Source organism: Oenanthe melanoleuca, chromosome 14, assembly GCF_029582105.1.
Source record: "Oenanthe melanoleuca isolate GR-GAL-2019-014 chromosome 14, OMel1.0, whole genome shotgun sequence".
In the NCBI taxonomy this organism is placed as follows: domain Eukaryota; kingdom Metazoa; phylum Chordata; class Aves; order Passeriformes; family Muscicapidae; genus Oenanthe; species Oenanthe melanoleuca.
In genome coordinates this window covers 12,054,963-12,077,733 of record NC_079348.1, presented here as the reverse complement: position 1 = coordinate 12,077,733, position 22,771 = coordinate 12,054,963, and the positions used below count along the sequence as shown (strand labels likewise).

General features: G+C 38.3%; 1 protein-coding gene across 23 annotated transcripts in view; it reads left to right on the top strand.

Moving 5' to 3' along the window:
• The window catches only part of RBFOX1 (RNA binding fox-1 homolog 1), a 1,071,989-nt gene that overhangs the window by 802,223 nt on the left and 246,995 nt on the right, over positions 1-22,771 (top strand). For 5 of the 23 annotated variants that reach the window (XM_056503470.1, XM_056503472.1, XM_056503468.1 and 2 more), the window contains exon 1: positions 18,677-19,360. The exons of 17 other annotated variants lie outside the window; for them this stretch is intronic. In XM_056503470.1, the coding sequence (XP_056359445.1) occupies positions 19,217-19,360 (144 nt within the window). In that variant the 5' untranslated portion in view covers positions 18,677-19,216. Of the gene's footprint in view, positions 1-4,842; positions 4,893-18,676; positions 19,361-22,771 lie in introns of those variants that run through there. One more of the 23 variants, XM_056503474.1, reaches the window with a different exon arrangement.

Genomic DNA, 22,771 nt, shown 5'->3' with positions numbered 1-22,771 from the left:
GAGCAAAGTTGTGTCTAGAGTTGGTCTGGACAAAAGAGAATTATTATTCTCTGAGTTCTTATTAAAAAAACCTTATTAAAAGGTTTATATTTTTAGGTTCAGTAATAATTTCTGAGAAAATAGCAAGAAATAGCAATATTTAATCATAATTTGCTGTTTAGCAGCAGTCTTACATTTTTTAATAAATTATAAATATTTAGACAGGAGGATAGAATTGTGCAATTTAAGGTTTTTATGTCATAACAGATCCATATGTATAGATCTTTATAGTTATTTCAGTTAAATCTTCAGATGCCTTATCCTAGAATAAAGTCTTTATCATTGAGTTTGGAATTTCCAAGTGTGTCATAACTAAAATATTTTAGCTTGGCATTATTATCTTTGAGTTCATTCATTCTTTCTTCATTCTTCTTTTCCTTATCATAGATGGTCTAAATTCTTTTCTCTTCACCTTTTCTCACTTCAGTACTTCACAGACTTCACTCCCTAAACATAAACTCAAAAAGGTTTTTCCTTTTATTTTTTCTTGATGCTTTCATGTATTTTTTAATTAATTTGTAACACAGGCAGTCAAAGGTTCAGAGGGAGGAGCTGTAACTGACTTTTTAAAGATTTAAAAGATACATGCCACAGAGCCTTGAATAATTTGACATTTGTTTGGTAGTGGATGAAGGGTAAGTGGCTGATTATTCCAACACTCAGTAAAAAATTTGGTGTGATGGAATCACAGAATGACTCAGGCTGGAGGGGCCCTCTGGGTGTTGCTGAATGCATCCACTGCACAAAGCAGGATGAGTTTTAGGAGAAGGTACACAGGGACAGGTTTGGGGTATCTCCATGAACTCACAACACTGTTTCCAGCAGTGGAAATGCTGTTCCACTGTTTGGTAGATTCTCCCCTCAAGAAACAGGTTCTCTGATATTTAAATAGGATAGAGCCCATTGCCTCTCCTAATTTTCAGACACTGAGAAGTGTCTGGCTGCATCTCCTTTCCACCCTCCCTTTGGGAGCCAGTTGTTCCCCAGCCTCCCCCTGGATATTTTCATCCTCTTCCTTGCCAGACTGCAGCACTTTCAGTGCACTTTCAGTAGTACCAGTTTTTGGGTTTGTATTGCTTTGAGTAATGGTTAAAGTCTGATTTTAAGTTTTTGGGGGTTTTTTTGGTTTTTTTTTTTTTTTTTCCCAGTCCCTTGGGAATTTATCACTCCCAGAATGTTCCTGTATTCTGTGAGTAATAAATCTTCCTGGTGTTTTGTGATTTGCAGTTCATAGGACAAATTATTCAAACATCTTATTACTGTTTCATTAAACCCCTTTTTATATGCTGTATCACAAAGATATTTTGAATTCTAATAGACATTGGTGCTTTATAGTATTCATGCTTTATAATATTCATGTTGTTGAAATGTTTTGCCTTTCCTTTTGCTTTTTATTTTTCTCCTATCTGAGAGATACAATATCATACAATTTTTAATTACTGATTATTTGGAAATCAACACATAATTCATATGGCTCAATTGCTGTCATTGATGTACTCAAATTACAGTTAATGGCTATTAAAGAAAATTATTAAAAACTCAATGCCTTGAATTTCAGTGACAGTCTGCTGCCTTATCATCCTTTAGAAACCCCAGTACAAAAACTTTAGGTGATTATCTTCTAATTGTACATGTGAATGAGTTGGAGGAAGGTTGAACCAAGCAGGGGCAAAGCTTCTGAGTAATGAAAGAAGTTTTAATGTACTTTAAACTGGCAAAAGTGTTAGTGGTCTTTTTTTGGAATGTTCAGTGCTCTATTTCTGTGGCTGTAGGCTGGAAACAGATTGGATGTCAGACTGATTGTCAGCATTTGTGTTTGCAGCTTTTACATGTGGGTGGTTTCTCCAGTAAAGAATTTAGCATTTATTGTAAAAACTAGTAAGGTAATTTTCCTATAGCCTGCTAGTTAGGAAAATACATAAGGTTTAATTAATGTATAACAAGGACTGGAAAATCTACCTTCTGTTTCAAAGGTAGGGACTCCTGAAACATAATTCACTATGAGAGTATTTGAACCAACAGAATGAACATAAAATTTTTGATGCATCCTGAAAGGATTTGATAGGATAAGTTTAAAGGAGCTTCAGATTTTGTCTTTCCTCTCTGTTGCTTCTATCACAATAAAGATTAATTACTGTATGCTTGAATAATCATCTGCTGAATCAATACATGTGCATTTTTACACCTATTACAAGATGGTGGTGTGTAATCTTTTACTGGTTTTATAATTTATCTTTCTGGTCTCCCCTGTCATCACACTTTGGAATAGGAGTTAATTCAGTTCTGTGTTCTGGCTCACTGGAACATTTTGAGCCTGTCATTTCTCACTTCTCAAAGAGAGGAATTCTCAAAGTTCTTTTGGGTCAGATGATTAAGAGCTCTGCTTGAGGAATTCTGTGAAATCCCCAAAGAGATACAGTCCAGTTTTCCTGGAAACCTTGGGGTTGTGTTATTCCCTCTGTACTTACTGCTGCATCCTTGGTCATCAGAACTCTTTTCACATGATCAGAGCAACAGCTTGTGAAATGCCTGAGCATCACCTGAAGTCCTTCCCAGAGGTGTGTGACAAACCTCATTCCCCTGTGCCTTGGTGCCAGAAAATCCCACAAGAACACACAAAAACCACACAAGAACAGCCACAGCTCAATCATTTAATTTCTTCCGTATGTTGAATCAGTCTTGGTTATGCAAATCTTACAATATAATTTATATTTTTTTACCTACAAATAGGTTTTAAATCAGAGATGCTTTTCAGGTAGATGTTCAGTTGATGACAGGCTTTTTTTTTTTTCTTAAATAGAAGATGAAATCCTACATAACAGTAGGTTTATACTAAATTAACAAATGTGGTTATAATGCAAATGTTTGTTAAATTGGTACAGAGATCACCATGAAAGGAGAAAGATTTGTGCTGGAGCTGTTGATTCTCTGACATTTGGATGGCTTGGTATGTTTAGCTGCTCTGAAGCAAATTAAAAAAAGGTTACTATGCAAAAGGTTTGATGGTTGTACTCAGAATAGTTGGCAGAACAAGAGAGCAAAAGTTAAGGAGAAGTGGAAAATTTCAGGCTGAATAAGTATGAAAAGTGTTTCTGCCTTGGTAGATGCAGTAAAGCCTAACAGCAGAATTTTTGGGCTAATGCTGTAAAAATCCCAATCATAAGAAACCCAGAAAGAGCAGCACTGCCCTGATCAAGGAGATAAGCTCAGTAGAGCCTCAGTTTTAAAAGTTAGATGAAAGAACAAATTGTGATTACAGAAGAATTTAAATTTTTTGTGATAATTTAATTTATTATGTTAATTTCTAATGAAATGTGTTCTTTTACACATTTATTTTTATGGTGAAAGTTTATATGTCTTTGTAAAGGAAGAGTACTGAAAAAAATCTTTCAAAAGACATTTTTTGTCTTACTGTGTGAAATAACTTCCTCTCCTGTTGGCTATTCTATAACATGGTTAATTCAGATGAACATTAAAGATGTGTAAAGATATTTTTGTCTAAAGAGTACAGAACTGAGGGTTTTTTCTACTCTGTTTCTTTGGCTGCTGCTTTTGTTTAGTTTGATGATCTAGGGAGGATAAGTTCTCTCAGCCATATCCAGCTCTGCGTGAATTCAGATTGTTCATCAGATAATAGATAACAAAACAAATGTACCAAACAGCATAAAGCTAAAATGACAAAAAATGCAGGTGAAATTGAGAGAAATATAGAGACAGGGCAAAATATGAACTAATAAATCCTGCATGAAAGCATCTAAATACTTAATATTACTTGTGTAAAGCTTTTGTTTTGCCATGAAAGACCTGAAATATAATAGCTCTTTGGTCTGTCTAGAATATAAATAATGTGATGACAGCATCATTCTGAAGTTCATGCATGTTTTTAAAATGATTTAATGTTCTCCTATAGTTCTCAATTTTATCCAGATGCCTTATTCAGTCACACCAAAAGCACATTACTGAACGTTTTATTTATCATTCTCTGAAGCTTAATTCACTTGCAAGTCAGAACTGCACAGCTTTCAGCTGAGCTGCATTTCACACCTGTTTGGAGAAAGAAAAAGATTGAGGTGCTTTTGTGTTTGTCTGAGATTTCTGAGGATGTTTTTCTTGAAATAGACTCAGCAGAGTAGCAGGCTTCTGCCACAAATCCTGCATGCTATGTGCAATTCATGATTAATTTTTCCTTTATCAACTGGATTTTAGTATACCCACTTCTCTGATCTATAGATTTCAAGGGAAATTGCTCCTAAATTTAGTTCCTCTAAGCAAAATCTGAAAATAACCTCCAAAGTTCTAATGCCTCTGTAATTTTTGTGTTTATGTTGCTTTGCAAAACCTTTTTCTCTTTACATTCATTGACATGAGGATTCTTTCAGGAATTCAGTAGGTGACATAGTGAGTGTGTGAAGGCTCATGAAGAATTCTCCCACTTTCTAATCAGTCCTGGCTTAGAATGTTTTCTTAGAGATAATTACCCCCAGTAAATCCAGTCAAGCTTCTGCTTGAATAATTAAAATATTTTCTTCACAAGGTTTGAAACAGGATGTTTGTGGTTTTTTCATAATTTCAGAGAATTATGACTATTCACTGGGTTAATTTTTGAAAACAGGAAGGGCCACATTTCAATTGAAGAAGACATTTTCCTTTATTGTATTTTCTAGTGTTTTAAAACCTTCTAGTGCTTGAAGCTGAAAGCAAGGAGTAAGATCACATATTTAATTGAAGGACATCACATTTTTGAGATAATTTTTACCTGGAGATATCTGCCATTTTTTCCTTGTGATCTCCTTGCAGAATGATCAGAAGCTGTCATGGACAAGCAAATCTTTTTCTCTCCAGTGCCTCTGAATGTAAGTATCAATAACAAATAGCAGCTGTTCTCAACAGAGGTGCTGTGATCACCACTGGGGGAATTTTGGTGCAGCTGCACCTGAGCTGATCCTCTCCTGGGTGTTCCAGCTGGCCTGGAGGGGATTCACCTGTTACTTATCTCCTTTATCCCATAAAGGATCTTTTTGCAATTCCTCTGTGAAGAGTCACTTAAACCCACATTTAAGCAAGTTATACATGATAGATTTCCCTCTCTCTTCAGCTCCTTGTGTCCCTCCAGTTTCACAGTAAATTAGGCAGCTTAAAAAACACAATTTCCACATGCAATTAATGTGAGATTGTATCTCAGCTCAGTGTTTTCCTTCTCGTGATCATTACCAAGGGTTAGAATGCCCAGCTTTTAGTAACATGCAGCAGGAATCAATATTTCACAGCTTACTTTTGGAAAGAAGCTCTCATTTTGTTTTTTTCAGCGTTTATTTCCCATGAAGGTTGCATGGCTTGCTTTACACAGACAGCTGCCATTTGGAATGGTTTTCCTACTTTTTAAATATTAATGTCAAATCAAATCTCAGTCCATGTATCTTGCTCCTGTATTGTTTGACTGAATTTTATACCCTCTTCAATTTTGTTTTTTTTTTTAAGATTTTGACATTTTATCATTAATCAAATGAATCTATTAAGAATCTATTAATGGAAGATGACCATTTGGAATTTGCTGTACAAAATCAACTCGAGTTGCAAGCACTGACATGGAATTCAGCTTGAATTTTTAATCTTTTTTTTTTTTTTTTTTCTTCAGGCTCTTTGTATGTCAAGGGAAGAAAAATGCTGTTCTGAAGTAGTGTGCCACATGCACATAAAAATATATCATCATTGGCATAACTGCAATTTAGCTGTAAGGATAAAATTTGTATTAAGAATCTACATATCATATTAACAAAACAGTGTCCATCCTGTAGTATATTATTTTGGTAACAGGATAGCAGGATTTGAAATGGAACCCAAAGGTCAGAGTTGGCAGCAGAATGGGAATTAGGTAATCACATTTTCCTTCCTGTCACTGACCTCATCCTTCTCCAGTCCCCACTGCAACTGTATTGTAGCAAGTGTGGAAACCCTGCTAAAATATGTTTGTGCTATTTAATTTTTTTAAACTTCCAGTGAAGAAAGTTTGCAGAGTGCATATTAGCTTTTTGTTTCCTTTTTTTTTTTTTTTTTTTTTTTAGTGTGTGTATGTGGGTGGCACTAACCAATCAAGCATTTGATTACTTGGGATAAGTAAATTCGTTGCATTAATTCTGTAATTTTAATTTTTCAGATGGTGTCTCTCAGTTATTTAAATTATATTAGCAAATACTGCATTTACAATAACAACAGATAAAGACAATAGTAAATTAAAATATTTATGTCCCACAAAAGCTCATTATTCCCTGCATTGCACTTCCTCACTGCCAGTAGAAAACCTGTGTTAGTAAACTTACTTTCAGAAAGTCACATAGTCATTATTTAGCAATAAAGCCACATGGAAATTATGTGCAAGGTTGAGGACTTGAGCACTTGAACTTTTCTTGTTCTGAAACCCAGAAATTCCTGAACTTTAACTATTTTTTCTCCAAGCATAGGATGTGGACAGTTACTGGCACATAAATTAAAATTACATGGGACATAAATAAAGCTGGGAGGAGATTCTAGCAGTCTTTGATAGGGAAAATGGGATTTTCTCATGAGCATGACTTGGCCCTTTCAAGTCAGTCTGAATACCTGCTCAAATGTGATTAACAACAATTAAATTAATAATATATTAAAAAATTAAAATTAAATTTAAAAAATAAAAAAAAATAAAATTAATTAAAAAATAATTAAATTAAATAACTCCCAGAAGTTAATGGGTTGAAATCTCAAGATTTTGCCTCTTCTGAGCATCCCTCCCATCCCAGTGCAGATGGGGCTGTGTGTGCTCTGCCCCTGGCTCACAATTCCAAGGTTTTGTTAGAGCAGGGATGAATGCTGGAGAACAAAAAGAATGAATGAAAGCAAGGAATCAAAGATTTCTTCATGATTCATTCATTCTAGTGTTGATTTGCCTATGCACATTCTCAACTGACTGAGGTATGGGAAACCTGTCTGGAAAAAAACAGTCAAGATGTTTAAATTCTAATTACACAGATGAACTTAGTTCTGGTGTTTTGTAGACTTTATTATTTAGTTCACAGTCTTAGTAAAGTATGTAATTTACTTTTGTCATTATTGATACATAAAATCATTTAGGGGTGGGCAATATGAAAAGAGTAGAAACCTAAACATCTCTCCAGTAATTAGAACTGTTTACAACTCCCTTTTGTTGATCAGTTTTTTGCTTTCAGCTTGCAAGTAACTGAGATTTAGAGCAACTTCAGAACTGAGCAAATTGTTCTTTGTGTGTAGTATTTTTCAGTGGAGGTAAAGGCTGGGTAAATGCTATTAACTCAGATTTCTGTGTAAAGTATTAGCATTTGCAGTTTGTCTATGACTTCAGGGGTATAAGTTTTCTTTATATGAATATCATTTGCCATTACAGAAGCCATAGGGTGGGTTTTGCTGGATTGTTTTATCTCTTAGTCATACATCTCATAATTCCCTAACTAACAATGATTTTTCTTAAGCACTCTTTAAAAGCATTTCTGTAGAGAACCTGATACTCATCAACAGGATTAAAATGGCTGATGAATTATGCAGCAAGGCTGTCTAGCTCCTTGACTAAGTATTTTATGGCACTTGAATTACTTTGGCAAGATTTAGGTAAATAAGATTGTTAAAGTTTGCTTGTTTCAAATGTATTTCTTTCCATATTATTTCAGTCTTGAAAAATCATATTGACTTTTCAGCACTAGGTGCTGAAGTATTTAAATAAGAGTGAGGAGGGCATGAAAGCACACCTTAACTTCAAGAGAAATTTTTTGAGGATCAGTGGTGTGTATCAGGTATAAGTGATTATCCAACTGCTCTTCTTTTATTATTATTTTATTGTTGAAAACAGTAAAGTAGGATACAATGATAAACTCATAGTGTAGTTGAACTTGAAATGCATCACTACATTCTTGAGGAAAATGTTCCTGCTGCCTTTTCTGCAGCACTGCAGGTGTTTTGTGTTCAGGGACTGCACTCACCAAGTGATCAGACTTTCACCAGTCCCAGAGAGTTTGGCTCATGGTAAATCCATGCTACAGGTATTTTACTGTTTGTTATTTGTAGTCTAGCTGCTGGTTTTAGTTAGGCTGGCCTTTTTTTTCTGCTGTTTTGTTTATCTGTGGGATCCTGAAGTTGCCCTGTCTGGAGATTACTGGTGGATCTTTGCACTCAATTTTGTTCTTAACTGTTATTCCAGTGAAGACAGTTCCAAGATTTGGTATTTTAGCTTTTTGTTGATAAATAAGATTATAACACCCCAGAAATGTTTCATATCAGAATTAGGAAATGTAGTTTTGGTACCAATAATATTGGATTCAAGTAAAAATTGAAGATCCAATGGCAAAACTGGATCTAAAATGCACATAATGTAGGAGATGTACACCAAGAAAGAAAGGGTTGATATTGTCCCTGGACAGGAAGGGGTTTTTGTGCACAGGAGGGAAGGTCTGTGCCTCTGGGGATCCCTTTCACCTAAGGAGCCCTGGGGTCACTGCTGGGGCAGCCTGGTGGGTCAGAGCTGATAAAAGCTCCCACTTGCACTGTGCTGACCTCAGCTGTGAGGAGCAACAGGTATGTGAGCATTTAACATGAGTGGTTTTGTAATTTACCTGATTTTCAGTGTTGAGTCTGTCTCTGTAATGATGCACAGGCTTGTACAGAATTGTGCTCTTTATTTAATATGAGTGTTTTATGGCTATAGATATATTTTGCTGAACCTTAAGGAAATTAAGTTACTTTTAAAGCCTTGGCTTTGTACTGCTTTGAACAGCCACTACAAAAACATGTTACTTGAAGCTTGTTGGTTCTCTGACCTTTGATTTATACAGTGTTTACTAATGAATAATTGTATCTGTTTGGTGTATTTTTTTTGCAAATTTGAGCAGAAATTTGGCATAAATTTTGGAGATGTGCTATTTGTAAGAACATGTTCAGGCTCTGGCTGAAGAGGAGGGCACATGTTTCCCCATGCTGGCTTTAACTTACTTGTTTGGCCTAATATGAGAAGTGTTTCTGCTCCTTTTGTGCTCCCAGGATGCCCATGTAGAAGCCTTTCCCCAAAGAGAAGTTAGGTTTGGTGGATGAAGCTACAAAATATTAGGCTGGAGGGTTAAGTCAGGCCCAAATGGGTTCTCTGTGCATAAGAGCAATTAGACACCATTGTGGGAAGGACTGGAAGCCCCAGGACAACAGCCTGTAGGATTTCACATTGTGTGTGAGAGGGCATGTAAAAATAAAAGCAATTCTTTAAAACTCCCTTTTAGGTTCTTTTTTTTTTTTTTTTTTTTTTTTTTTTTTTTTTTTTTTTTTTTTAATTTAAGTTTTGATATTATTCTATGTAGTTTTAATGAATAAGTAATACTATTTATAGTAAAACAGATCATGCTGTATGGATATCATATTGAGAGATGACAAAGCAAGGTATAATTTCCTCACAAAATATAACAGTTATGAGAGGATCCAGTCTCAATTCTTATATGGTCAGAATTAAGCCAAAACCAAATGACTTTGCTTTGTGTCTTTCAGATTTATATTTTAATCTGAGAGTCTTTGGAGGTATGCCATAAATTCAAGTTAGAAACTGCAAAACCAATTCAGGTGCACTAAAAATAAGTTAAATTTGAAGAGTAATTTATTTTCAATTTTCTGTGACAGTTTCTTCAATTCAAATACTTGTAGTAATTTTTGTTTAATTATAGTGTTAAAAATTTGATGTTGCTGAATTTTATCTTGAAATTATTTTAAATTTCATGAACAAATTCTAAATCTTAAAGGAACAGATAAAACCACAGTCTCTTAGCTGGAGAACTAGTTTTGATAGGACTAATGTAATTCAAGAAGAGCAAAGAGAAAGTGTTATTTATGTGCATAAGAACATTTCAAAGAGAGTTTTGCTAATTTTTTCTCCCCTCCAAAGTACATGAATATGAATAGGTTTGTGGGGAGGAGAATTTTTGTATCGAGTGAAAGGGAAAAAGGGGAACTGGTCTCTCTGAGGTTTTATTATTTGGAATTTGAGGCAAAGAGTCTCTCTTTTAAAGAGCCCCACAAGAAAATCCTCTAAGACTGGTATAAACACAACTGAAATAAATAAGCTTTAAGGCTTTCTTTCTGTCTGTGAGGGTTTTTGTGCTTGCCATGAGTGGGAGATTCTTGGAAGTCAGAGGGAAGCTGGCTGCTTGTGCTGGTGCTCACGCTGAGGAGCACCTGCAGCAAACCTGCTCCTGTCCAGGGTGCCCAGCCTATTTCTGGTACAAAACACTCAGAACAACATTTTGTACACTCTGCCATGCATGTGCAGTGTGTGCTGAGCTCTCTGTCCTGGAAATCACTTGGCAAGGGAGGTGAAGCTCCTATCCAGACAAAAAACATCCAAATATTTTTTGGTGCTCGAGTAGAGGAGTCTGTTGTAGGTTTGTGGCATAAAAACCTGAGAGAGGTCTTGGGGAAACTGAAGAATGTCAGGCAATCTGTGTGTATTTGCCCAACAGGAGGAGATTTTAATGCTGAGTCTTGGAGGATGAGAAACTTGAACTTTATGCTGAAATAGTGCAATAGTGCCAAAAAGAGACAGAGAGGAACAGCAGAGTGAATTCAGCATTTCCAGTGTGAATTTCATTCACTGCATTAAAGAAGGTTAGGGTGGAATTACAGGTAGGAGAGGAGAAGGATGGCCACCACAACAAGGGAGAGCTGATTAGTGTTGATGAAAGCAAACAGCTTTGAGAAAGTATTGTAGATGAATTTGCAGACTCTAGTTAGGAGATGAGGAAAAAGACTCAGTGGTGTGGAGTGTGACACCTTATCAATTGAAGTAGGAAAAGATGAAAAAAAAAAGACCAATTAGAGTTGAAGAGAGGAGGAGGGAGCTGATGCTGGACTCATGAACAGAAAGAGGTTACACTAATGAAACAACTGGAAATGTAATATGGAAAGGACAGGATCCCTGGATGATTAAGGAGAAAATGAAGTTAGGACAAAAGCGACTGCTTCATTCAAAATTGGTGGATAAACCAGAAGAAAAAGAAATAAGCCAATATTTAGTCTGTGTTTAAAATTGGACTTTGTCACATTGTATTTTTGTCCCTATCTCAAACTAAACAAGAAAAATTTTTGTATGCAAAAATCCTTCAGTGCTTAAGCTTGCCATTCTGCAAGGGTTAGAGAGCCAAAAGTCCTGAGCAAAGAAAAAAAGCAAAACAAAACACAAACAACAAAAACAAACCAACCTTTCCCTCCTAGATTCTGGAACAGGAGTGAGAGTGGGTCATGACATCAGGTATCTTTCTCCTGGAGTGGGATTTTGGAGAGTGTGTAGGTTCCTGCCTTGGAAAGCCTTGCTAGTATTTCAGTATAAACTGAAGCTTAAAGCTCCAAACTCCCCAGTTTTAGTTCTCCTGAATCATATCTTTATCTCTTTGGGTTAAGCTGGATATTTAACTAGACCTGTCAGGCTTGGCCATAAGAATTTGAAGTTGTAAATAAAATTCAGATTGAAAGCCAAAAGAAAGAACTAGAGACAAAGGAGTCATTGAGCTAAATTTGAAGTGACTTAGCCTATATTATGGGGTAGGGCCAAAATTATGAGAAATATTTTGAGTTTTGCTGGTAGATGATGATGAATCATCTGATGCTGAGGGATCCTTCATTGTGCTGGAAGGATCTTATTCTGGGGAGTGGACAGTAAGCAAAGGACAGGGGAACTGGAGACAGGGAGGATTTCTTGGCTCAGTACATGGGCATGTTAATATTTATCTGTTACACATTCAAATGAGTCCAGCATTGAGGACTAAGTATGGTGGATGTAGATTCAGAATAAATGAGGGGATGTCCAGATGTGGACACAATAATAAAAGAAGTGGTTTCACTGTAGAAGGAAACTGTGCTCATGTCCAGTTAATTTAATTCCTACAGAAAAAAGGGGCAACCTTTACATAATGGCATAATTATCTATCATGTATTCTCCTTCTCAGATTTGACATCCTTTTAATTTTTAAGGGATTAATAATATTTCATGAAAAAACCTATTGATCAAGATTTGTTTATGCTGCTCTACTATGTTTTCTTGCAACAACATTTGATGGTACTTTGGTTATTTTAACTTTTATTATTATTACATTGAAACAAGCTCTAAAGTTAGGTGTTCCTGCAGCTTATTTTGTCCACAAAGTTAAATTCTTTTCTTGTGAATTTGTAAAAGCAGCAAAGTGCAAGATGATGGTAAAAATCATGGAGGAAAGAAAAAAAAAAAAAAAAAAGCAAAAAAATGGGCCAAAACTCTGTGGATTATTGATTTTGTGTGAAAATTTTAGTTTAAAGTAAGAGCTGGGTACGTGAACAAAATAGAGAATTCAGTACTGCAAGTTGCTTGTGTCTATATAAAATGACAAAACAAAATTTTGTATAGAAACAAATTTAAGTAAAACATTCACAGTATGTCTTTACTGTCAAATACTCTCTTTCTCTTGTCTGATACTTGAATAAGTGCCACAAGTGGCAGCAGGAAAAGCAGACTTTGTCACTTCAGTTCCAGCTGTACACTTCTTTCCTGAGTAGTTTTTACCCTCCCATTCTATGGACTGGAGCTTAGCAGGGTGCATACAGTTTTCTGTGGTTAGTATTCCTTAATTTGTTACATTACTTTAAAAAAAAATGCTGAATTTTTAAATTTCATTGGGTAAGTTTTCTAAAGGTAATGTTGTCATGTGTTCTCACCTGGAATTGCAGAACAATCTTATAGAGCAAGACTACACATGGCACACTAGTTGACTTTCTAAGATGGTGATATAAAGAATAACCTAAATGATAATTATTAAGCTGGATAGCTGTGTTCAAGGGGTCGTTGTGTGATGCAGGCTTGTACCAATGTGTCAAACCTTAAGCATCACTCTGTCCCTCTGTGTAAAAGTTGATTTGGTGTTGTGACAGTAATGCATGGGGGGTGTGAGCACCCTCTGCTCCTCAAATAAAATGGTGTCTGCATTAGCTCTGTGCTAAGGGAGGTAAGAACGGGACTGATAGAGCATTTTTGCTGCACCAGTTTCCATTTCAGCTTCTTGGGTCTCCCTGTGTCCCAAGTTTGTAGGTAACAGTTTCGATAAAGCTATTTGGGTATTTTATTTATTCTCTTTCTCCTGACCATAGAATGGCACATCAGCTAAATTTTGCGAAACCAGTATCCCTAATTGGAGTGAGCCGCGTGTCCCCCCATTGGAGTGAGCCGTGTGTCCCCGTGGAGCAATCTGTGTCCCTCCGGGGCTATCCGTGTCCCCGTGTCCCTCCGGAGCTCTCCGTGTCCCTCGGATGAGCCGTGTCTCCGCTAGATGGAGCGCCCGGAACGGCGGAGCGGGAGCGCAGCGGGAGCGCTCCTGTCCCCGCTCCTGTCCCCGCTCCTGTCCCTGCTCCTGTCCCCGCTCCTGTCCCCGCTCCTGTCCCTGCTCCTGTCCCCTCTCCCATCTCCTGTCCCCGCTCCTGTCCCCGCTTCTGTCCCCGCTCCTGTCCCCGCTCCTGTCCCATCTCCTGTCCCCGCTCCTGTCCCCGCTCCTGTCCCAGGTCCTGTCCCCGCTCCTGTCCCCTCTCCTGTCCCCGCTCCTGTCCCCGCTCCTGTCCCAGGTCCTGTCCCAGGTCCTGTCCCAGGTCCTGTCCCCGCTCCTGTCCCATCTCCTGTCCCCGCTCCTGTCCCCTCTCCTGTCCCCGCTCCTGTCCCAGCTCCTCTCCCCTCTCCTGTCCCCGCTCCTGTCCCCTCTCCTCTCCCCGCTCCTCTCCCCGCTCCTGTCCCCGCTCCTGTCCCCGCTCCTGTCCCCGCTTCTGTCCCAGGTCCTGTCCCCGCTCCTGTCCCCGCTCCTGTCCCAGCTCCTGTCCCATCTCCTGTCCCCGCTCCTGTCCCCGCTCCTGTCCCCGCTCCTGTCCCAGCTCCTGTCCCATTCCTGTCCCCGCTCCTGTCCCATCTCCTGTCCCCGCTCCTGTCCCAGCTCCTGTCCCATCTCCTGTCCCCTCTCCTGTCCCCGCTCCTGTCCCCTCTCCTGTCCCCGCTCCTGTCCCCTCTCCTGTCCCCTCTCCTGTCCCCTCTCCTGTCCCCTCTCCTGTCCCCGCTCCTGTCCCAGCTCCTCTCCCCGCTCTTGTCCCCTCTCCTGTCCCCGCTCCTGTCCCCGCTCCTGTCCCAGCTCCTGTCCCCGCTCCTGTCCCCTCTCCTGTCCCCGCTCCTGTCCCCGCCCGCACCCGAACCTTCCCCAGGGCTCGGACCGGCCCTGTTTCCACCCCCAGGCTCCCTGCGGAATGTCCCCAAAGCAGGGACATCACCCCTGCCAAGGAGCGCACACGCTCTGCTCGGAACTGCCCCTAACTCTCTAAAAGCGGAGCATTTATTTATTCTGTTGCCTTCCCCCCTCTCAGGTACATTGGTGGAAATAAGGGCTGCTTCTGTTGTGAAAAATCTAGAGTTAGTGCTGAATGCTTGTGAAACGTGTGTTGAGTGGTGCTGAAGAGGTTAACTCTGTGCTCTGGAGAGACTGGGTATGAAGTACTGGAGGAGTCAATGGATGTAACACCGTGCTTAACAGAAACAGAAAATTAGTGATTCTCACTTGCCCGAGGTAAGCATGAGCTTCTGTAATGTCCTGATCTTTGTGCAAAAATCTACTCAAGGAGAGCAATCTCAACAAAAACCTGATATTAGAAATAGGGATAGTCATTGCAAGAAAATAGCCCTGGAAGGATGAGATGTTGCCTTTTAGTTTAGAAGAACAGAGGGAAGCCCTTTTATTGACAATACAGAGTATTTAAAAAAATCTGTTATATTCCCCTCTTTATTTTGAAAATATACAGTATATCTACAAAAAACAGAATACTATGTGAAATAGAGGCAGAGATATTGATAATTAATAGTAATTTATCAAAATATGTTACTGATATATTCAATTTTACACTGCTTTTCCTGTTTCGAGTCCTGGGAGCTATTTTTTCATGTGGTGTTAGATAAGAAGGGCTTAAAGAAAGGACTGCTCCACTGTTAGATTCTCTGCCACCTGCCTGAATTATTTTTGTACCACATCAACCACTTTATAAAGTTGAGAAGAAACTATCTTCTTCACATGGAGCATTTAATACGCCGTTGTGATTTATTTTTTCTAATGTTTGATGTCTGGAGGCATACAATGCTTGGAATACTGCATGTCTCCTCTATGTGTGAACCTCTTAATGTAGGCTACTACCGAAACAAGTTGAGGTGTAAAATGGTGTGTGCTGGTGATGTGTTTCAGAGCCTTTCTTTGCTGGATGGCAATGGTTTGAATGTTAGACAGTAATTCCAAAGGTTAACTTCCAGGTCAAAGGTCTGGAAATGCAAAAATTTGAACTTAAGTTTGAAGTTGACTAGCAGGTCGCAACTAACTGAGTGGCTGATTTTAAATAGAAAGTGTTAGATTAGATAAACAGATGTATTGCAAATATAAGTGGGTTTGGATTTGTAAGTTAGCTGTGTGAGAAGTGCTGTTGGTCTCTTTTGATTTGTTTCAGAGCTGCTCTGCTTTCATGTTTTTATTTGCGTATTCAGGACTGATCCAGGCTTTGCTGGTGGCATTTTTGAAATGGAGTTCACAATGAATGTGGGCAGAAGGTGCCTGTTTGCAAGTTCTCTGCCTGTGCCAGCAGCCATGCCATGGACAGCCCAAGGAGGATGGAGGAGAGGGTTGCCTCTCATGGTGGTGACCATTGCATCACAGATGGATCCATTATCAGTGTGGAAGAAGGTTCTAGGAACTCCCACAGAGGCTGGTGTGGGCAGTGTAGATGTTTTGGGTTTTTGTTGTTATTTGGTAGGTACTAGATAATATCAGCAGCTGAGTGTGGGGTGAGCTCAGCCCCTGACCCAAGAGGGCAAATATCATGTGCTGGAGGTGAGGTGGCCTTTGCAATTGCACACTCTGGTTGTGGCAGAGTGAAGGAAAAATGGAGTTGTCAGCAATTTGCAGAGGAGATGTCTCTGGGGTCTCTGCTGTTCTCTGGAAGTGTGTGGTGCTGTGACAGGGACACTGTCCCTGTGCAGGCACAGGGAAGGTCAGGCTGTGCACAGACATTCATGTCCCTTTGGCACTGCTGTGGTGGCACTCAGGGTATATATAGCCATAACTGGGACTGTGGGGGTGATTAATGGCCTGGGTTAGGGACAAAAGTGTGTGTAAACAAGGAAATGGCTTTGAAGAAGAGACATTGATTTTATATTTATAAAAATAAAATACACTTTGTTACCTTTTTTTCTTTTTAGACATAATGACAAGTTATCCTTGGAAGGGATAAAAATTGGTAATGACTTTCCCCTGCATCTCTTGAAGGAGCATATATCAGGCTAAATAATTGTGTTTCTTTTTTAGGTCTCTTACACTACTGAATTATGTATGTTTATTGTTTCTCTGTGTATAGATGATTTGGATAGTTAAGATACTGCTCTTCTCATTTTAATAACATAATTATGTAAATATCAGGAATCCATAGTATTTGTGGGTCAACTTCGAATTGGGTGAAAATTAAGGCAAAAAGGCCAATGAGAAATTCCCTTTTACAATGACTGTTAGCTACATTGACAGTGCTAAATTCTCTTGAAGTAATTGTTCAACACACTGCTTTTAAGAATTTAATCTGTTTTATGGATGTCCTTTTAGCTGTAAAATAGTGCAATAGACAGAAGTAGCTTTGCTTGACCATCACCATGTTCCAGAACCTCACTTTGGGAAATTGGATAGACTTATGTAGTTCCAAACTGTTTGGCTAGGAAGCACGCTGCCTTTGATTTTGACATAATGTAGAAGGAGTTGGTTACCTTACATAACGTATTTGTTTTTCATTAAACATGCTGATAAGGTCTCATTAAAGTGCCATGTATTATTTATGGTATTTCATATGAAACTGAACTGAGGGGAAACTTCTCTCAGCTTAGGGCATTTGCAGAATAACAGCATTTCTGGCCTAGAAAAAAATAAAAAGAATGAAGAAAAGCATGACATATTCCTGTCAGGATAGGAGACTGCTTAAGGCACAGAGAAAGAATGAAAAAAGGAGAAAGGGCACAGTGAGGGTTCATTTCTCCTCCTCCTCCTCACTTGCTCCTGTTTTGTGGCATGAGGGGTTTTTTGGTTGGTGGCTTGTTTGTTTTTGGGGTTTTTTTGGTGATGGTGGGTTTTTTTTTTTTGGTGATTAAATAATCTGGGCTGTTCTAGTAGATGAGTCCATGATAAACTGCAAAAGCATGGATGTTTCCTAAGCCAAACCCAATTCCTTTCCTGTAAGTTTGTGCATGATTGTTTTTGGTGTTGATTACTGAGTTTTGTGTACATTGCTTTTGTTGCATGGACTGCTTTTGAGACAGAAAGTTACGTAATAACTGATGCTGCTGGAAAATGTTCAGTTTTGCATGAAGAAGACCTAGTGGATCTAAATCAGCCTCTGAGGCTTGTGTGGGTGCAGGTATGTGAGTGCACATGTAGAATGAAAAAGAATTGGTGTTTTTTGTTTTTTTTAATGTGGCACCTGAGTTGCAGTGATGTGTTTTGGTTCTGTTTCCAGTTAAGCGGCAACTGCTGTTTGTTTTTAAGGGTTGATTTTATATCAAACCAGTTTATGCTGTTGATGAAATAGATTATTATTGTGTGTGGGTTATTTGCTTATTGTTTTTAGCATTAAACTCTTGGTCTCAGTTGTATTTCTGTGGGAATTAAGTATCCTAAAAAATGGGTGTTTTTCAAATCTTCTTCAGAGTCCTTTTAAAAGAAGGAACCCCTTCAACCTCAGGTGGTTCTTTGAGGTTTGACCTTCTTTCCTGAAGAATTAATATTTAATTCATTTGTCAAATTCTAATTAAAAATAGTAATATCTTCTGTTATACTTGAGTTGTATCTCAGGAAAAAAAAAGACCTGTAATATAGGACCTCAAGGACAAGCTGTAGTATAAATTATTTGATTTGCAGGTCACATCCTACTTTATTACATAAAGACTAACTAGATCTACTAATGAATAATTATTACTCCATAAAATAAGGGGGGGGGGGGGGGTGGTGAATAAAAAGCTGGCAAGAGTGGAATACTAATTTTGAGGTATCCTTCTCAAAGTAGAGAGTAAACATTAAATTCTGAAAATTGCAAATGTAATTTTTCCATGTAACCTGATAGGGCAGTCCTTGATAATAGATTGACTAGCTGTCAGATAAATTTGTAATTTTAGATGAGATGGGCTTTAGACCAATTTTAAGATACAGTCTTTATCCAAGTGTGCTCCCCTCCCCCCAGTGAAGTAGGCACAGTATGCCACAGAATTCTGTTTCATTCCCAGTGTTTCTGCTGCAGTGGTTGCACAGCTCCTGCACAGTTTCACTGTAATGCTTTTTTAGGCTTCTCTGGGAAGCTGGATAGCAAACGAAACGTAGATATAAAATTAATTTGTGTTTTAAAAAAACGCATTTGCTGATAGCGCCGTGTATTTGCTGGAATCCTCTTGACTAGCCAAGATCCTTTCCCTTTCCTACTTTGTGCTTCATACTCGTGTTCTGAGAAGGGGAAAGCCCTTTTGCAGTCAGGTGTGAGTCCTGGGAGGGGGGCAGGGTGTGAGTGTGTCTGTGTGCGTGCAGAATCATAACAGGCATTCAGTCCCAGCTGGGCAATGACACTAATTGCCCAGATCTCACGGATGCCTGCGATGCAGCGTGCTCACTTTCTCTCCTTTCCTACCCTCTCCAGGGATTTTTAAAATGCAGTATTTGAATTTTGGTGAGTGGTAAAGACCCTGCCCTAGGACCCATTTGACAAATGAGAAGCTGTGCAGCATCAGCACCAGCCGACTGAGCCTCACTGAGTCTCTCTCTCTCTCTCTCCTAGTCAGCAGCTACTGTTGTGAGACAAGCTTCAGCTCTCTGTCATTGAGGAAGTTCCATTTGCTCATCAATAGGCTGCAGGCTGTGTCTTCTTTTTTTCCTCTCTGTTAAAAATTCGTAGTTTAAACCTACCAAGTTGCCTTAGCTGACAAACGAATGTAGGGGCTTAGGGCTGGGGAGAGGAAAGGCATTCGAGAAACACCGTTTCTTATTTAAATAACCAAAAGAGAGGGAGGGAAAAAAAAAAAAAAAAAAAAAAAAAAAAGAAAAGAAAACCCAACCAACCCGTAGTGACAAGATAGGGCAAACGTGCTTGCATGCAAGCCCCCTCACTTGTTCTACATAGACTTCAGAGCAACACCATGCAGCATCCCCTTACGGGTGCAACCTGCGTGGCACTGCCGAACGTGGGCATGTGTCCCCAGCTCTCCTGTGCCTTGACTTTTATGTACTTACAGCAGGTAAGTTTGCTTAACTTTTCCTTTTCCTGGCGGTGCTTGCTTTGTCAGCGTCGTTCGGGGGATTTGCGGGCGGGGAGGTATTTTCTGTGTGAGCAGACTGTATAAATGTCTCCCACCGTGCCGAGCGAGTGTCGTGCCTGCACTTAAGAATGTGAGAGTGAGTAGAAAATATGTTTTAGCAGAGCATCGAGCCTTCGCATATCTTTTGGTATTTTGGTGTTGGTTTGTTTCATTTTTTTTATTATTTTTTTGCGGTGTGTCTGTTGGTGATGTTTGTAGATATTGAACACGGTACTGTGGCTGCGTTTCTCATGGATGCTGTAGCAGAGTTTCAGCCATAAAGGACTGCTCTTTATTCACTTGCAGGCATAAATTATACTTCTAATGTAAATGTGTCCAATGGCAATTTTGTTTAAGCCTTCTTTGAAGACAGGAATTTTAAGTCTGTGTTAAAACATGCTGCTGATTAAAGCCAAGCTGATTTTTAGTTCACAGGGAAAATGATGATTTACAAAGATATATCTGTGCAGAATGTGTCTATCGCTGAAGTATATTGGACTGGGTTTAAATAAAAATGTTTGGATATCAGCAAAACAATAACAATTTCTACTAAATTTTTAATTTATTTTTAATTTCTTTTCATTTTTGCTTAGAGTATTTTTTAAAAGTATTTCCTCCCACTCTCTCTTCCTAAATTATTTAATATTTTTTACCCCCTCTCTGCTATAATGTGAAATAACTGGATAAAAGCACATTTTTTTTTAAACTAGTATTTTGGAATCATCTTTGTATCCTACCTACTCTATTAACTGAATCCACCATTACAGAGTCCTCTAGTAAGTGTGTAGAGCCAAGACAGAAATATGTTATCATGCAAAAATGATTAATCCTGTTTATTCTGCCACTTCTGTTGAAACTTCAGGAGGAAAAATATTCTTGTGCCTACTGTAACAAATAGGGGCATTTCTTCCAACTTCCACTACAACAGTTTCTGTACATATTGACTTCCCTGAAAGTCTCTAACTTTATTTCTGCATTCACATATGCCTGAAAGATGTTGTACGGTATTTCTTTTTGTTCGTGAAGAATAGATAAAATAGATTTAAAGCTTTTTGTTATTTGAGGACATTTGTTTTTCTGTTACTGCTGAAAGAAGAGAGCTCCAGTATTTCCAGGCTATAAACCCTTCTGTAGGTTTTTTTTTTCTCCTGTAGTGTAGTCTAAACCATTTCTGGCTTCCAGCTTAGGAGTGCACAAGAACAGATTCTTGCATGCGCCCTAGATTATCCATATATGTGGGAGGGATTCATATGTCTGCAATTAAAATTTACATCAGATAAATATGATGTGTTTAAATTTTAGTAGTTTGCATGCCATAACTAAAATGTACGTTCTTGGTAGTTCTGTATTCTGGATCTGTTTTGGGAATGGCATTTATGGATCAGCTTTAATGATCCAGCGTGACTTGTGCACTTAGTGGTTGCATACAAAATGTACTCCTCTCTTTTGTTCTGGATTTGTTGTTTTCAGTTTGTCCAAGAACAATTTGTATGTTAAAGATAGGGCTTTTGAAAGGAAAAATGGGAATTCAGGTGAGAGGTCAACATGGCCACACAAGGAGCTGGTAAAGGGTGACATAAAGATGAGGTGGGGTGCTCTAATAACCTTCCTCAGTGAGATATTGCAGTATCATTATGCAAACACATCTATAGCATGGCACTGCTTTAAGCTTTGAGAAACTGTGCAGTACTTTAAAACAGGGAATTCAATTGCATCTATTCCATCTGAGAGGGAGATGAGAAGTGATTGCTAATGCACTTTGCCAAGCGCTATATCTAGCGGATAATTTTTAACTCTTTAAGTGGATTAACTGCCACACAAAGTATTTTTTTAAAGTGTTTGCTTTCTCATTTCCTTAATCCTATTGTCAGTTTAGAAACATCCTGCCCCTTCTAATCACAATTATATAATAGTTTGAAAAGTCTGCTAAATTTGTGATGAAAATTGTGACAGCTTCAGAATTCTGTGCTTGTTGCTTTTGATTGCTGGTTGGTATTTTAGTTATTCTGAATTCCTAGAGAGTCAGATAATAATGTTCTTAACTCAGATATGATCTCTTATTTTATGCATTTGGTTAAGAATTTCTTTAGAAACAATGCTACTTGATCTTAAAATGATCAGGCAGAGAGGACTGAGTTGACATCACCTGCAGAGCCAATATAACGTGGTTCTGGTTTTAAACAGTACAGGAATAAGAAGTTGGGATTTTTTTGAAAAATATAAATAAACTTTTACCATGACAATGTACTTGGATTTTTTTCTTTTTTTCCCCTTTCTGATAGTTTAGAGCAGATTGACAAAAATACTTTCTTTGTATGTTTAGTGCAGATATCACTGTTTCAGTGAAACTGTAAATGTTTTTCTCTATCAAGTTGTCTATTGATCTTAAATATGGGTAACCTAAAATCTTTATGTGGCAACTTAATAACTAGTGAATCCCTCCATCTGTGCAACCTGTGACCATCAGTAAATAGACATTATGTTAAGTTATCAATATTTTTTTTCCTCTCTAAAAATTGCTCTTGAGATGTATCTGCTGACTTGCACCTCAATTAAAATGAACTGAGACATCTCTATTACAACTGAGCTCTCAGTTGTTAAACTTTGTTGCCTATTTAGAACTTATGAAGATAATTATTCCTATTTTTGCGTATCTACATTGGTATTCTGTCAGGTGCAAGTTTTACAACTGGAGATGTGTCATTCTTGAAAGACTGGGAAAGGCATTACATTCCTCTCAAGATGGGCAAGCCAGTCTTTGTCACTAAATATTTATTTATCCTCATAGCCACGAGGATGCTGGTTTTCTGTGGAGCTGAATTAATCATTTGAGAAAATCTGTGCTTTGGTAGTCATTTAACATTGGCCATTATTTATTTGTGCAAGTGACATTGCTTGGTCAATTTGTTTAGGATAAATGGATAAACAGTTTTCCACAGTGTACTAGGAAAGTGCTCTACTACTTTTTCCAGGGTTAGAAACTTGTCTGTTTGCTCTGTTGTCTTTCACTTTACACATGTGTGTCATGTTTTAAGAACCAAGTGAGGAGCTGATTTTTTCTTTAACAGTTTATGCATGGAGGATGCTTTACCTAAAAATATTTTGAGTGTAACTCTTGAAAATAAGGTTGAAAATAAATAAAGGATGGAGGCCTATGTGATGTTGTAGATTAAATCTCAATAAGATATTCATTTGAAAAAACCAACAGAAACTGAAGAAGGCTTCTGAGTTAGTTGTTTGAAATGGTCTGAAATTATGTGGATGTTTTTTTAACAAGATGGTTCTAACTATTGGAATCCAGAGTGACTTTTCAAAGAGCATCAAAAGCAAAGTGACTGTGTCAGTGGCAGC